Source organism: Salmo salar, chromosome 22 (genome assembly GCF_965601325.2).
Source record: "Salmo salar chromosome 22, fSalSal1, whole genome shotgun sequence".
Classification (NCBI taxonomy): Eukaryota; Metazoa; Chordata; class Actinopteri; order Salmoniformes; family Salmonidae; genus Salmo; species Salmo salar.
Window position 1 is genome coordinate 62,728,510 of NC_138312.1, and position 16,033 is coordinate 62,744,542.

The 16,033-nt window shown below is 44.1% G+C and overlaps 1 protein-coding gene across 1 annotated transcript in view; it reads left to right on the plus strand.

Annotated features, from left to right (window-relative positions):
- The window catches only part of dennd6a (DENN/MADD domain containing 6A), a 39,568-nt gene that overhangs the window by 12,240 nt on the left and 11,295 nt on the right, over positions 1 to 16,033 (plus strand). Inside the window, exons 5-14 of the mRNA XM_082967759.1 lie at positions 2,142 to 2,222; positions 2,470 to 2,575; positions 2,822 to 2,901; positions 3,677 to 3,736; positions 4,170 to 4,225; positions 4,577 to 4,699; positions 5,874 to 5,969; positions 8,854 to 9,014; positions 11,612 to 11,676; positions 11,832 to 11,921. Coding sequence (XP_082823885.1) covers positions 2,142 to 2,222; positions 2,470 to 2,575; positions 2,822 to 2,901; positions 3,677 to 3,736; positions 4,170 to 4,225; positions 4,577 to 4,699; positions 5,874 to 5,969; positions 8,854 to 9,014; positions 11,612 to 11,676; positions 11,832 to 11,921 — 918 coding nt within the window. The remainder of the gene's footprint in view (positions 1 to 2,141; positions 2,223 to 2,469; positions 2,576 to 2,821; positions 2,902 to 3,676; positions 3,737 to 4,169; positions 4,226 to 4,576; positions 4,700 to 5,873; positions 5,970 to 8,853; positions 9,015 to 11,611; positions 11,677 to 11,831; positions 11,922 to 16,033) is intronic.

Genomic DNA, 16,033 nt, shown 5'->3' on the forward strand with positions numbered 1-16,033 from the left:
CAGTATATAACCTGTCCTATAGAGGAGCTGGTGTGATGTCCGTATATAACCTGTCCTATAGAGAAGGAGCTGGTGTGATGTCAGTATATAACCTGTCCTATAGAGGAGGAGCTGGTGTGATGTCAGTATATAACCTGTCCTATAGAGGAGGAGCTGGTGTGATGTCAGTATATAACCTGTCCTATAGAGGAGGAGCTGGTGTGATGTCAGTATATAACCTGTCCTATAGAGGAGGAGCTGGTGTGATGTCAGTATATAACCTGTCCTATAGAGGAGGAGCTGGTGTGATGTCAGTATATAACCTGTCCTATAGAGGAGGAGCTGGTGTGATGTCAGTATATAACCTGTCCTATAGAGGAGGAGCTGGTGTGATGTCAGTATATAACCTGTCCTATAGAGAAGGAGCTGGTGTGATGTCAGTATATAACCTGTCCTATAGAGGAGGAGCTGGTGTGATGTCAGTATATAACCTGTCCTATAGAGGAGGAGCTGGTGTGATGTCAGTATATAACCTGTCCTATAGAGAAGGAGCTGGTGTGATGTCAGTATATAACCTGTCCTATAGAGGAGGAGCTGGTGTGATGTCAGTATATAACCTGTCCTATAGAGGAGGAGCTGGTGTGATGTCAGTATATAACCTGTCCTATAGAGGAGGAGCTGGTTTGATGTCAGTATATAACCTGTCCTATAGAGGAGCTGGTGTGATGTCAGTATATAACCTGTCCTATAGAGGAGCTGGTGTGATGTCAGTATATAACCTGTCCTATAGAGGAGGAGCTGGTGTGATGTCAGTATATAACCTGTCCTATAGAGGAGGAGCTGGTGTGATGTCAGTATATAACCTGTCCTATAGAGGCGGAGCTGGTGTGATGTCAGTATATAACCTGTCCTATAGAGGAGGAGCTGGTGTAATGTCCGTATATAACCTGTCCTATAGAGGCGGAGCTGGTGTGATGTCAGTATATAACCTGTCCTATAGAGGAGGAGCTGGTGTGATGTCAGTATATAACCTGTCCTATAGAGGAGGAGCTGGTGTGATGTCAGTATATATAACCTGTCCTATAGAGGAGGAGCTGGTGTGATGTCAGTATATAACCTGTCCTATAGAGGAGGAGCTGGTGTGATGTCAGTATATAACCTGTCCTATAGAGGAGGAGCTGGTGTGATGTCAGTATATAACCTGTCCTATAGAGGAGGAGCTGGTGTGATGTCAGTATATAACCTGTCCTATAGAGAAGGAGCTGGTGTGATGTCAGTATATAACCTGTCCTATAGAGGAGGAGCTGGTGTGATGTCAGTATATAACCTGTCCTATAGAGGAGCTGGTGTGATGTCCGTATATAACCTGTCCTATAGAGAAGGAGCTGGTGTGATGTCAGTATATAACCTGTCCTATAGAGGAGCTGGTGTGATGTCAGTATATAACCTGTCCTATAGAGGAGCTGGTGTGATGTCCGTATATAACCTGTCCTATAGAGAAGGAGCTGGTGTGATGTCAGTATATAACCTGTCCTATAGAGGAGGAGCTGGTGTGATGTCAGTATATAACCTGTCCTATAGAGGAGGAGCTGGTGTGATGTCAGTATATAACCTGTCCTATAGAGGAGGAGCTGGTGTGATGTCAGTATATAACCTGTCCTATAGAGAAGGAGCTGGTGTGATGTCAGTATATAACCTGTCCTATAGAGGAGGAGCTGGTGTGATGTCAGTATATAACCTGTCCTATAGAGGAGGAGCTGGTGTGATGTCAGTATATAACCTGTCCTATAGAGGAGGAGCTGGTGTGATGTCAGTATATAACCTGTCCTATAGAGGAGCTGGTGTGATGTCCGTATATAACCTGTCCTATAGAGAAGGAGCTGGTGTGATGTCAGTATATAACCTGTCCTATAGAGGAGGAGCTGGTGTGATGTCAGTATTCTCCACTGCCTCAATTCACTTGTCAAATGTTCACTTCCAACCATGCAGTGTTTAGGCTTAAATCAATGGCTAATGAAATATAGTGTGTGTGTGTTTTATTGTACGTGTGTGTCCATACTAAATGTGAGCGTGTGTGTGTGTGTGTGTGTGTGTGTGTGTGTGTGTGTGTGTGTGTGTGTGTGTGTGTGTGTGTGTGTGTGTGTGTGTGTGTGTGTGTGTAGAGGGACCAAGGCCATTACTACGGCTACGTCTACTTCAGACAAGTCCGGGACAAGTCCTTGAAGAGGGGCTACTTTCAGAAGGTGAGTTAACGCCGTTCAGCACCAGATAGGACACTACATTTTAGCACACTCTTTATTCAGGCCACATTTTTAGTTTTTCCTAAAACTCCCTGATCTTATTGCAGTATGAATTTTTTAAACCGTGTGTGTGTGTGTGTGTGTGTGTGTGTGTGTGTGTGTGTGTGTGTGTGTGTGTGTGTGTGTGTGTGTGTGGTGTGTGTGTGTGTGTGTGTGTGTGTGTGTGTGTGTGTGTGTGTGTTCGTTCCAGTCCCTGGTCCTCATCAGCAAGCTACCCTACGTCATGTTCTTCCACTCCCTGCTGAAGCTCATCGCTCCAGAGTACTTTGAGAAGCAGGAGCCATGTCTAGAGGCCGGTGGGTAATTCAAAATATAAAGGGTTCTCCTAATTTCATCCTGTTCCAATGGGGAAACATCGTCTGAAACCTGGGAGGGACTGATTTTTAGTAGAGGGGCTAGTCTGTGGTCCTCCTTTTTTTGATCTATCTCTTTCCTGTTATATTGCTGGTGTTTTGTGTTTAGTCGTAACAACTATTATCGGCCCGGTGAACCCTGTTGTCTGTCTGTGTGTTTTCATGTGGCTTGTTTCTGTGTGTTGACAGCCTGCAACGACATCGACCGCTGGCCCACTCCTCACCCAGGAAAAATATTGGTCCTCCCTATAATGGGTACAGTGATGAAGGTACGGCTAACCCAGGGAAAATACTAACCCTCTATAATGGGTACAGTGATGAAGGTACGGCTAACCCAGGGAAAATACTAACCCTCTATAATGGGTACAGTGATGAAGGTACGGCTAACCCAGGGAAAATACTAACCCTCTATAATGGGTACAGTGATGAAGGTACGGCTAACCCAGGGAAAATACTAACCCTCTATAATGGGTACAGTGATGAAGGTACGTCTAACCCAGGGAAAATACTAACCCTCTATAATGGGTACAGTGATGAAGGTACGGCTAACCCAGGGAAAATACTAACCCTCTATAATGGGTACAGTGATGAAGGTACGTCTAACCCAGGGAAAATACTAACCCTCTATAATGGGTACAGTGATGAAGGTACGGCTAACCCAGGGAAAATACTAACCCTCTATAATGGGTACAGTGATGAAGGTACGTCTAACCCAGGGAAAATACTAACCCTCTATAATGGGTACAGTGATGAAGGTACGGCTAACCCAGGGAAAATACTAACCCTCTATAATGGGTACAGTGATGAAGGTACGGCTAACCCAGGGAAAATACTAACCCTCTATAATGGGTACAGTGATGAAGGTACGGCTAACCCAGGGAAAACGCTACAGCTAAATATTTATATATTCCTTTTCTACGATTACCAATCAATCAAATATTTATAAATGATAGAATTTTTTTTAACACTGTCTTTTTCAGTAATGATTCTGGTGTTAAACAACTCGATCAGTAATATTTCAGTTTATTTTTTTTTTTTTTCTAGGTTCGGATCCCGACATGTTACGACAAGCCTGGAACCTCTCAGCTGGTTCAGTCAACACAGGTGAGGATGAGAATTATGCTACGAACAACACTACAAAATGGCCCCCTGTTCCCTATGGTGGACTCCGTTTGACCGGTGCACCATAATGGAGAATAGGATGCCGTTTCAGACTCCTACCACGTCATTCTGATTCACCGCTGGTAGCCTGTTTTTCTAGCTTCGGATCCCGACATGTTACGACAAGCCTGGAAGCCCCCCGTGTGGCTCAGTTGGTGTTTGCAACGCCAGGGTTGTTGGTTCGATTCCCACGGGGGGGCCAGTACGAAAAAGGGAAGGGGGGAAGAAAATAAAAAATGTATGAAATGTATGTATTCACTACTGTAAGTCGCTCTGGATAAGAGCGTCTGCTAAAATGACTCAAATGTCAAATGAAAAAAAGGTCCCAAACCATGTAACCCTAATTATTTAAACCCGATGACTGTTTTTATTACAGAATGACAACCTCGTGTCCATAATCCTCCCCACAGTCCACGAGGTAGACTTGTTCACGTGAGTACATGTTAGTAGTGGTGTTCAATCACAAATGGCACACTATTCCCTATAGCGTACACTACTTATGACCAAGGCCTGCAAAAAAATAGTGCACTATATAGGGAATAGGGGTGCTGGACTATTGAAGGGTTGTTGTACGACCACCCCAGCTCTCTGATGCCACCCATTGGTTGGGAGTAGTAGTGCAGGTTGACTCTAACCAGGAAGGAAGGACACTTGGCTGCTTCCTGTTGTCGACGCAAGTGACTGGTTGCCACGGTAACGTCGGGTTTCCGTAGAGAATCCACCCAGGAGGGGAAGTGGAGAGCCGATACAGTTCCATCTCTTCTTCTTCTTCTACTTCTACAGGTGTTTCCACCCAGTGTTTTTCCACATTCAGATGTTATGGGAGCTGGTGTTGCTAGGAGAGGCTCTGGTTGTCATGGCACCGTCACCGGCGGAATCTTCCGATACCGTTCTGGCATTGGTCAGGTGAGACGAAGAGGGTGTGGCTAGGAAGATTAACATACCGTTTTTTATTTTTTTAAGTACACAGCTATAAAGTAAAAGTGTATATATAGTGCTGTGAAAAAGTATGTTCACCTTTTACAATTGTCTCTTTGCATATTTTTGACACCTAAATGTTTTTTATATCTTCACTCAAAACCTAATATTAGATAAACGGTATGTGAGTGAACAAATAACTTGCCAATTATTTATTTAATAAACCAAGTTATGCAACACACAACGCCCCTGTGTGAATTAGTATTTACCCCCCTTATACTCACTAACTGGTTGTTCCACCTTCAGCTGCAACGACTCCAACTAAACACTTCCTGTCGTTGATGATCAGTCTCTCACATCACTGTGGAGGAATTTTAGCCCACTCTTCCATGCAGAACTGCTGTAACTCAGCGACATCTGTGTGGTTTTTTTTCGAGCACGAGCTGCTCAGTTCAAGTCCTGCCACAACATCTCAATCGGTTTTAGGTCTGGACTTTGACCAGGCCATTCCAAAATATTAAATTAGTTGCTTTTCAGCCATCCCGATTTTTGAGATGTTGTGGCAGGTCCTGAAACGAGCAGTTCCTGCTTGAAAACCCACAAATGACCCCGTTCTGCATGGAAGAGTGGGCTAAAAATTCTTCCACAGCGATGTGAGAGACTGATCATCAACTACAGGAAGTGTTTGGTTGGAGTCGTTGCAGCTGAAGGTGGAACAACCAGTTAGTGAGTATAAGGGGGGTAAATACTAATTCACACAGGGGCGTTGTGTGTTGCATTACTTGGTTTATTAAATAAATAATTGGCAAGTTATTTGTTCACTCACATACCGTTTATCTAATATTAGGTTTTGTTTGAAGATATATTACTAAAGAAATACATGGAAAAATAGAGAAAATCAAAAAGGGGGGTGATTACTTTTTCCCGGTAGTCTGCCCCCGGTAGTCTGCCCCCGGTAGTCTGCCCCCGGTAGTCTGCCCCCGGTAGTCTGCCCCCGGTAGTCTGCCCCCGGTAGTCTGCCCCCGGTAGTCTGCCCCCGGTAGTCTGCCCCCGGCAGCCACCAGCAGTCTGCCGTCTCAGAATAATAGACACAACCCCTTTAAGAAGATTATCTGTGTGTCTGGAGTTCAATCACTAATTAGGGGTGTGTGTGTGTGTACAGCTGCATCTCTCCACTGCGCTACTGCAGTGACTTCAGACCGTACTTCACCATCCACGACAGCGAGTTTAAGGAGTACACTACCAGAACACAGGCCCCGTGAGTAACTCTATAGTATATTAGGAGTACACCCTCCCCTGAGTAACACTATAGTATAGTAGGAGTACACCCTCCCCTGAGTAACTCTATATTAGGAGTACACCCTCCCCTGAGTAACACTATAGTATATTAGGAGTACACCCTCCCCTGAGTAACACTATAGTATAGTAGGAGTACACCCTCCCCTGAGTAACACTATAGTAGGAGTACACCCTCCCCTGAGTAACACTATAGTATATTAGGAGTACACCCTCCCCTGAGTAACACTATAGTATATTAGGAGTACACCCTCCCCTGAGTAACACTATAGTATAGTAGGAGTACACCCTCCCCTGAGTAACACTATAGTATATTAGGAGTACACCCTCCCCTGAGTAACACTATAGTATAGTAGGAGTACACCCTCCCCTGAGTAACACTATAGTATAGTAGGAGTACACCCTCCCCTGAGTAACACTATAGTATAGTAGGAGTACACCCTCCCCTGAGTAACACTATAGTATATTAGGAGTACACCCTCCCCTGAGTAACACTATAGTATATTAGGAGTACACCCTCCCCTGAGTAACACTATAGTATAGTAGGAGTACACCCTCCCCTGAGTAACACTATAGTATAGTAGGAGTACACCCTCCCCTGAGTAACACTATAGTATAGTAGGAGTACACCCTCCCCTGAGTAACACTATAGTAGGAGTACACCCTCCCCTGAGTAACACTATAGTATAGTAGGAGTACACCCTCCCCTGAGTAACACTATAGTATAGTAGGAGTACACCCTCCCCTGAGTAACACTATAGTATAGTAGGAGTACACCCTCCCCTGAGTAACACTATAGTATAGTAGGAGTACACCCTCCCCTGAGTAACACTATAGTATATTAGGAGTACACCCTCCCCTGAGTAACACTATAGTAGGAGTACACCCTCCCCTGAGTAACTCTATAGTATAGTAGGAGTACACCCTCCCCTGAGTAACACTATAGTATATTAGGAGTACACCCTCCCCTGAGTAACTCTATAGTATATTAGGAGTACACCCTCCCCTGAGTAACTCTATAGTATATTAGGAGTACACCCTCCCCTGAGTAACACTATAGTATAGTAGGAGTACACCCTCCCCTGAGTAACACTATAGTAGGAGTACACCCTCCCCTGAGTAACACTATAGTATAGTAGGAGTACACCCTCCCCTGAGTAACACTATAGTATATTAGGAGTACACCACCAGAACACAGGCCTCCCCTGAGTAACTGGCACCACTGAAAACACCTTATACTCTGAGGGGTATACATCAAAGCAAACATAACTATGGATTTACTTATTCATAAAAAAAAGCGAGACTTAGATATGTTTTTGTTTGTTGAATCAATTAGAGGATACCCATTTCAAGCTTATCTTAAAATATATATCTATATCTCAGCAACAAAAAAAAGGAAAGTCCTCTCACTGTCAACTGTGTTTATTTTCAGCAAACTGAACAAGTTCCACAGACATGTGACTAACAGAAATGGAATAATGTGTCCCTGAACAAAGGGGGGGTCAAAATCAAAAGTAACAGTCAGTATCTGGTGTGGCCACCAGCTGCATTAAGTACTGCAGTGCATCTCCTCCTCATGGACTGCACCAGATTTGCCAGTTCTTGATGTGAGATGTTACCCAACTCTTCCACCAAGGCACCTGCATGTTCCCGGACATTTCTGAGGGGGAATGGCCCTAGCCCTCACCCTCCGATCCAACAGGTCCCAGACGTGCTCAATGGGTTTGAGATCCGGGCTCTTCGCTGGCCATGGTAGAACACTGACATTCCTGTCTTGTAGGAAATCACGCACAGAACGAGCAGTATGGCTGGTGACATTGTCATGCTGGAGGGTCATGTCAGGATGAGCCTTCAGGAAGGGTACCACATGAGGGAGGAGGATGTCTTCCCTGTAACGTACAGCGTTGAGATTGCCTGCAATGACAACAAGCTCAGTCCGATGATGCTGTGACACACTGCCCCAGACCATGACGGACCCTCCACCTCCAAATCGATCCCGCTGCAGAGTACAGGCCTCAGTGTAACACTCATTCCTTCCACGATAAACGCGAATCCGACCATCACCCCTGGTGGGACAAAACCACGACTCGTAAATGAAGACAATGCCAGTCGTCAATGCCAGTCCTGTCTGGTCCAGCGACGGTGGGTTTGTGCCCGTAGGCGACATTGTTGCTGGTGATGTCTGGTGAGGACCTGCCTTACAACAGGCCTACAAGCCCTCAGTCCAGCCTCTCTCAGCCTATTGCGGACAGTCTGAGCACTGATGGAGGGATTGTGCGTTCCTGGTGTAACTCGGGCCGTTGTTGTTGCCATCCTGTACCTGTCCCGCAGGTGTGATGTTCGGAACCTGTTAGTGTCTTAACGACTGTTCCACAGGTGCATGTTCATTCATTGTTTATGGTTCATTGAACAAGCATGGGAAACAGTGTTTTTAACCCTTTACGATGAAGATCTGTGAAGTTATTACAAATTCTTTGAAAGACAGTGACCTGAAAAATGGACGTTTCTTTTTTATGTTGTTGCTGAGTTTATACATTTCCAAGTATTTAGGTAAATTGGCTAGCTAACTCCTTGATCCTGCATTGTAGTATACCGCTCTGGCCTGATCTCTACTCTCAAGCTAGTTATCTACACAGGCCCCGTGAGTAACAGGAGGAATACCAATCTCTTTTATAATTCACATTTGATTTGTCTAGCTATGGAGTATGGACATGCTAGCTATGAGTTTTTTTTAGGGTACATATGGAACACAGAAGCCAGTCAGACATGCTTTTGTTGACAAGTAGAGCTACTATGATTTATTAACACGTGTCTGTATTCGTGCCCGTCTTATGTCTGTCTCTCAGGCCATCTGTGATTCTTGGCGTGACCAACCCGTTCTTTGCGAAGACCCTCCAACACTGGCCTCACATCATCCGTATTGGAGACATGAAGCAGGCTGGAGAGACGGTCAAGCAGATGAAGGTCAAGAAGCTGAAAAACCTCAAGACCCTTGACTCTAAACCAGGTGATTGACCGGAGGCTTTTACTCTCACATGATTCCAAAAAATGCTTGTTTCTGGGATTTCTGAAAAACTGGAGTTTCTGGAGTTTTACACCCCTACACTTGACTGATGGCTGTTGGTGTTTTTTTAATATCCACATCCCCCCCTTCACCAATGGAGGCTCCTCAGAGGAGAAATGGGAGGATTCACTTACTCAGTGAATTTCATAAAAATAGCAAAACATTTAAAGTTATCCTTTTTTATATATTTATGTAACATGTTCTCACATCACAATCATTTAGTAACACACTGTTTTGCAATGAAGGTCTACAGTAGCCTCAACAGCACTCTGTAGGGGTAGCACCGTGGTGTAGCCGGAGGACAGCTAGCTTCCATCCTCCTCTGGCTACATTGACTTCAATACAAAACCTAGGAGGCTCATGGTTCTCACCTCCTTCCATAGACTTACACAATATTTATGACAACTTCCAGAGGACGTGCTTCAACCTATCAGAGCTCTTGCAGCATTAACTGACACGTTGTCCGCCCAATCAAAGGATCAGATAATTTATCTAGTACTGAAACCTTAAGCTTCAGCTAGCTAGCATTGCAGTGTGTAAAATGTGGTGAGTAGTTGACTCAAAGACAATAGTTGAACAATTTTGAACAAATACATTCTTTCAAAAATGGGGAGGCAGCGGAGAGGGAGCTATATACTGAAGTCCACAAGCGAAAGTGAGAGGAGGAGAGCACGTAGATGTGAGAAGGAATTATACAACGAGCAAAGTGATCATGCTGTTTGTATGTGGCTGCTATGAAAGGGATCATGCTGTTTGTATGTGGCTGCTATGAAGGTGATCATGCTGTTTGTATGTGGCTGCTATGAAAGGGATCATGCTGTTTGTATGTGGCTGCTATGAAAGGGATCATGCTGTTTGTACGTGGCTGCTATGAAAGGGATCATGCTGTTTGTATGGGGCTGCTATGAAGGTGATCATGCTGTTTGTATGGGGCTGCTATGAAGGTGATCATGCTGTTTGTATGGGGCTGCTATGAAAGGGATCATGCTCTTTGTATGGGGCTGCTATGAAGGTGATCATGCTGTTTGTATGGGGCTGCTATGAAGGTGATCATGCTGTTTGTATGTGGCTGCTATGAAAGGGATCATGCTGTTTGTATGGGGCTGCTATGAAAGTGATCATGCTGTTTGTATGTGGCTGCTATGAAAGTGATCATGCTGTTTGTATGGGGCTGCTATGAAAGTGATCATGCTGTTTGTATGTGGCTGCTATGAAAGGGATCATGCTGTTTGTATGTGGCTGCTATGAAAGGGATCATGCTGTTTGTGTGGGTGACCAGGGGTGTATTCATTTCATTGGTTTCTGTTGAAAAGTGTTTCTTAAACGGAACGGAACGAAACGGGGATAAACCTAGCTGAATTTGTCCAATTGAAACTCTTGTTTGGACTAATGATTACACCTTAGATCAAAAGTGTGCAAAGCGGGTATTGTCTGTCACCTTGATTACGCCGACATGTCTCCCGACTTGTGCACCTACTTTATAAACTTTAATTCCTATGCTATTTTGTAGCAACCTCATGAGGAAACATTTTAGTAGCCTTAACATGTCGATGTTACATTGAACTGGGTGAACGGAATATGAATTGCAGTCATCCAATATGCTGTAATAGAAATAAGGCCATGCACACACAAAAAAAAAAGAATTGTCTTCCCTGATCTTAAACGTCCAGGACCGACACTGCCCCTTCACTGTGTGAAGCTAGTGTTTTCATATCCACATTGCCCCTTCACTGTGTGAAGCTAGTGTTTTCATATCCACATTTCCCCTTCACTGTGTGAAGCTAGTGTTTTCATATCCACATTTCCCCTTCACTGTGTGAAGCTAGTGTTTTCATATCCATATTGCCCCTTCACTGTGTGAAGCTAGTGTTTTCATATCCACATTTCCCCTTCACTGTGTGAAGCTAGTGTTTTCATATCCACATTGCCCCTTCACTGGGTGAAACTAGTGTTTTCATATCCGCATTTCCCCTTCACTGTGTGAAACTAGTGTTTTCATATCCACATTGCCCATTCACTGTGTGAAGCTAGTGTTTTCATATCCGCATTTCCCCTTCACTGTGTGAAACTAGTGTTTTCATATCCGCATTTCCCCTTCACTGTGTGAAACTAGTGTTTTCATATCCACATTGCCCCTTCACTGGGTGAAGCTAGTGTTTTCATATCCACATTGCCCCTTCACTGTGTGAAGCTAGTGTTTTCATATCCACATTGCCCCTTCACTGTGTGAAGCTAGTGTTTTCATTTCCACATTGCCCATTCACTGTGTGAAGCTAGTGTTTTCATATCCACATTTCCCCTTCACTGTGTGAAGCTAGTGTTTTCATATCCACATTGCCCCTTCACTGGGTGAAACTAGTGTTTTCATATCCACATTGCCCCTTCACTGTGTGAAGCTAGTGTTTTCATTTCCACATTGCCCATTCACTGTGTGAAGCTAGTGTTTTCATATCCGCATAGCCCCTTCACTGTGTGAAACTAGTGTTTTCATATCCGCATTGCCCCTTCACTGTGAAACTAGTGTGTGTGTTCCATGGCAGGTGTCTACAGCGCGTACAAGCCCTTCCTCAACAAAGATGAGGATATCATTAAACAACTACAGAAGGTAAGCGGGGGAACTAGGGAACTACAGGAAGTAATGGGGGGGGGAACTAGGGAACTACAGGAAGTAATGGGGGGGGTGTATTGGCAATATGGAGCCATTTGGGACTGACTATGCCTGCTGTGTAAACTGATGTTCGTATTGTGTCCTCCCCTCAGGGTGTCCAACAGAAACGTCCCTCGGCGGCACAGAATGCCATCCTGCGACGGTACTTCCTGGAGCTGACGCAGAGCTTCATCATTCCACTGGTGAGAACCTGGGAACCTTAGAACCTGGGAATCTTAGAACCTGGGAATCTTGGAAGCTTAGAATTTTTAAAACATTACAATACATTCAGATTTCACCACACACTGTGTGTCCTCAGGCCCCAACTTCACCACTACCACATATCTACAACACAACATCCATGTGTATCGTGTGTGTTTGTGTATTCATGTGCCTATGTTTGTTGTTTAACAGTCCCCGCTGTTCCATAAGGTGTATTTAAAAAAATGTAATCTGATTCTATTGCTTGAATCCGTTACCTGATGTGGAATAGAGTTCCATGTAGTCATGGCTCTATGTAGTACTGTGCTCCTCCCATAGTCTGTTCTGGACTTGGGGACTGTGAAGAGACCTCTGGTGGCATGTCTTGTGGGGTATGGATGGGTGTACAAGTTGTGCGCCAGTAGTTCAAACAGACTGCTTGGTTCATTCAACATATCAATACCTCTCATAAATACAAGTAGTGATGAAGTCAATCTCTCCTCCATTTTGAATCAGGAGAGATTGACATGCATATTATTCATGTTAGCGCTCTTTGTACATCCAAGGGCCAGCCGTGCCGTGCTGTCCTGTTCTGAGCCTAGGTCCCTTTTTGTGGTACCTGACAACACGACTGAACAGTAGTCCAGGTGTGATAAAACTAGGGTCTGTAGGACCTGCCTTGTTGATAGTGTTGTTAAGAAGGTAGAAACTAGGGCCTGTAGGACCTGCCTTGTTGATAGTGTTGTAAAGAAGGTAGAAACTAGGGCCTGTAGGACCTGCCTTGTTGATAGTGTTGTTAAGAAGGTAGAAACTAGGGCCTGTAGGACCTGCCTTGTTGATAGTGTTGTTAAGAAGGTAGAAACTAGGGCCTGTAGGACCTGCCTTGTTGATAGTGTTGTTAAGAAGGTAGAAACTAGGGCCTGTAGGACCTGCCTTGTTGTTAGTGCTGTTAAGAAGGTAGAAACTAGGGCCTGTAGGACCTGCCTTGTTGATAGTGTTGTTAAGAAGGTAGAAACTAGGGCCTGTAGGACCTGCCTTGTTGATAGTGTTGTTAAGAAGGCAGAACATTGCTTTATTATGGACAGACTTCTCCCCATCTTAGCTACTGTTGTATCAATGTGTTTTGACCATGACAGTTTATAATCCAGGGTTAATCCAAATACTCTGGGTAGCCATTTCATTAGCTATTCAGGAGTCTCATCAGTAATTTGTGTAAGTGCTGTGCTTATTGAATGTCCTTCCCTATAAGCGTGCTGAAAGTCTGAGGTCAATTTGTTTACTGTAAAATAGCATTGTGTCTGGTCAAACACAATTTGTTTCCCCCCCAAAAGTTTACTAAGTGTTGGTAACAGGCTGATTGGTCGGCTATTTGAGCCAGTAAAGGGGGCTTTACTATTCTTGGGTAGCGGAATGACTTTAGCTTCCCTCCAGGCCTGAGGACACACACTCTCTAGTAGGATGAAATTGAAGATGTGGCCAATAGGAGTGGCAATATTGTCCGCTATTATCCTCAGTCATTTTCCATCCAGATTGTCAGACCCCAGTGGCTTGTCATTGTTGATAGACAAAAAAAAATCTCACCTCTTCCACACTCACTTTACGGAATTCAAAATGACAATTCTTGTCTTTTCATAATTTGGTCAGATATACTTGGATGTGTAGGATCGGCATATTGCTGGCATGTCATGCTTAAATTAGCTAATCTAGCCAATAAAAAAATCATTAAAGTAGTTGGTAATATCAGTGGGTTTTGTGATGAATGAGCCATCAGATTCAATGAGTGATGGAGCTGAGTTTGCCTTTTTTAGTCCAACATTTCATTGAAGGTGCTACAAAGCTTTTTACTCTCATTATTTGTCATTTATCTTCGTTTCATAGTGTAGTTTCTTCTTTTTATTCAGTATTTGCAATACATTTGCCAATAGGTTGGGTTGCCAGACTTATTTGCCATTTCTTTTGCTTCATCCGTCTCAACCATACAATGTTTCAATTCCTCATCAATCCACGGGGATTTAACTGGTTTTACAGTCATTTTCTTAATGGGTGTTTTACAGTCGTTTTCTTAATGGGTGTTTTACAGTCGTTTTCTTAATGGGTGTTTTACAGTCGTTTTCTTAATGGGTGTTTTACAGTCGTTTTCTTAATGGGTGTTTTACAGTCGTTTTCTTAATGGGTGTTTTACAGTCGTTTTCTTAATGGGTGTTTTACAGTCGTTTTCTTAATGGGTGTTTTACAGTCGTTTTCTTAATGGGTGCGTTCTTATTACTAACTGGAGTAAGACATTCCATTAATGTGTCCAGTGCAGTGTCTGGTTGCTTCTCATTACACACCACGGACCAACAAATATTATTTACATCATCGACATATGAATCACTACAAAACTTATTGTATGACCTCTTATACACTATATTAGCCTTTGGAACTTTGGTTTTCCTAGATATGGCTGCTATATTGTGATCACTACATCCCATGGATTTGGATACTGCTTTCAAACACATTTCTGCAGCGTTAGTAAAGATGTGATCAATACATGTTGATGATTTCATTCCTGTTCTGTTTGTTGACTGATAACCTGAATCAGGTTGCAGCGATTGGTTACAGTTTAAAGCTTTTTATTGAGTGGGCAGCTTGATGAAAGCCAGTCAATCACCCAGGAAATATACCTCTCTGTTGATATCACATACATTATCAAGCATTTCACACATGTTATCCAGATACTGACTGTTAGCACTTGGTGGTCTATAGCAGCTTCCCACCAGAATGGGCTTCAGGTGAGGCAGATGAACCTGTAGCCATATTACTTCAACAGTATTTAACATGAGATCCTCTCTAAGCTTTACAGGAATGTGGTACTGAATATAAACAGCAGCACCTCCACCATTGGCTTTTCTGTAAAAGTTATAACCATGTATTGCTACCACTGTATCATCAAAGGTATTATCTCAAAATCAAATCAAAGTTTATTTGTCACGTGCGCCGAATACAACAGGTGTAGACCTTACAGTGAAATGCTTACTTACGAGCCCTTAACCAGCAGTGCAATTTTAAGTAAGTCAAGAAAACAGTGAAAATAACATATACAGGTGGTAACGAGTCAATGTGCGGGGGCACCGGTTAGTTGGGCTATTTGAGGTAATATGTACATGAATGTATAGTTAAAGTGAGTATGCGTATAAGATAAACAGAGAGTAGCAGCAGTGTAAAAGAGGGAGTGGCGGGACACAATGCAAATAGTCTGGGTAGCCATTTGATTACCTGTCTTATGGCTTGGGGGTAGAAGCGGTTTAGAAGCCTCTTGGTCCTAGACTTGGCACTCCGGTACCGCTTGCCGTGCGGTAGCAGAGAGAACAATCTATGACTGGGGTGGCTGGGGTCTTTGACTATTTTTAGGGCCTTTTTCTGACACTACCTGGTGTAGAGGTCCTGGATGGCAGGAAGCTTGGCCCCGGTGATGTACTGGGCCGTATGCACTACCCTCTGTAGTGTCTTGCAGTCGGAGGCCAAGCAGTTGCCATACCAGGCAGTGATGCAACCAGTCAAGATGCTCTCTGTTGCAGCTGTAGAAACTTCTGAGGACCCCTGCCAAATCTTTTCAGTCTCCTGAGGGGGGAAAAGGTTTTGTCGTGCCCTCTTCACGACTGTTGGTGTGTTTGGACCGTTCTAGTTTGTTGGTGACGTGGACACCAAGGAACTTGAAGCTCTCAACCTGCTCCACTGCAGCCCCTTCGATGAGAATGGGGGCGTGTTCGGTCCTCCTTTTCCTGTAGTCCACAATCATCTCTTTTTGTCTTGATTATGTCGAGGGATAAGTTGTTATTCTGGCACCACCCGGCCAGGTCTCTGACCTTCTCCTTATAGACTGTCTCATCGTTGTCGGTGATCAGGCCTACCACTGTTGTCATCAGCAAACTTAATGATGGTGTTGGAGTCGTGCATGGCCAGGGAGTACGTGAGTGCTATGGGTCTGTAGTCATTTAGGCAGGTTACCTTATTGCTCTTGGGCACAGGGACTATGGTGGTCTGCTTGAAACATGTTGGTATTATAGACTCAATCAGGGACATGTTGAAAATGTCAGGGAAGACACCTGCCAGTTGGTCAGCACATGCCCGGAGC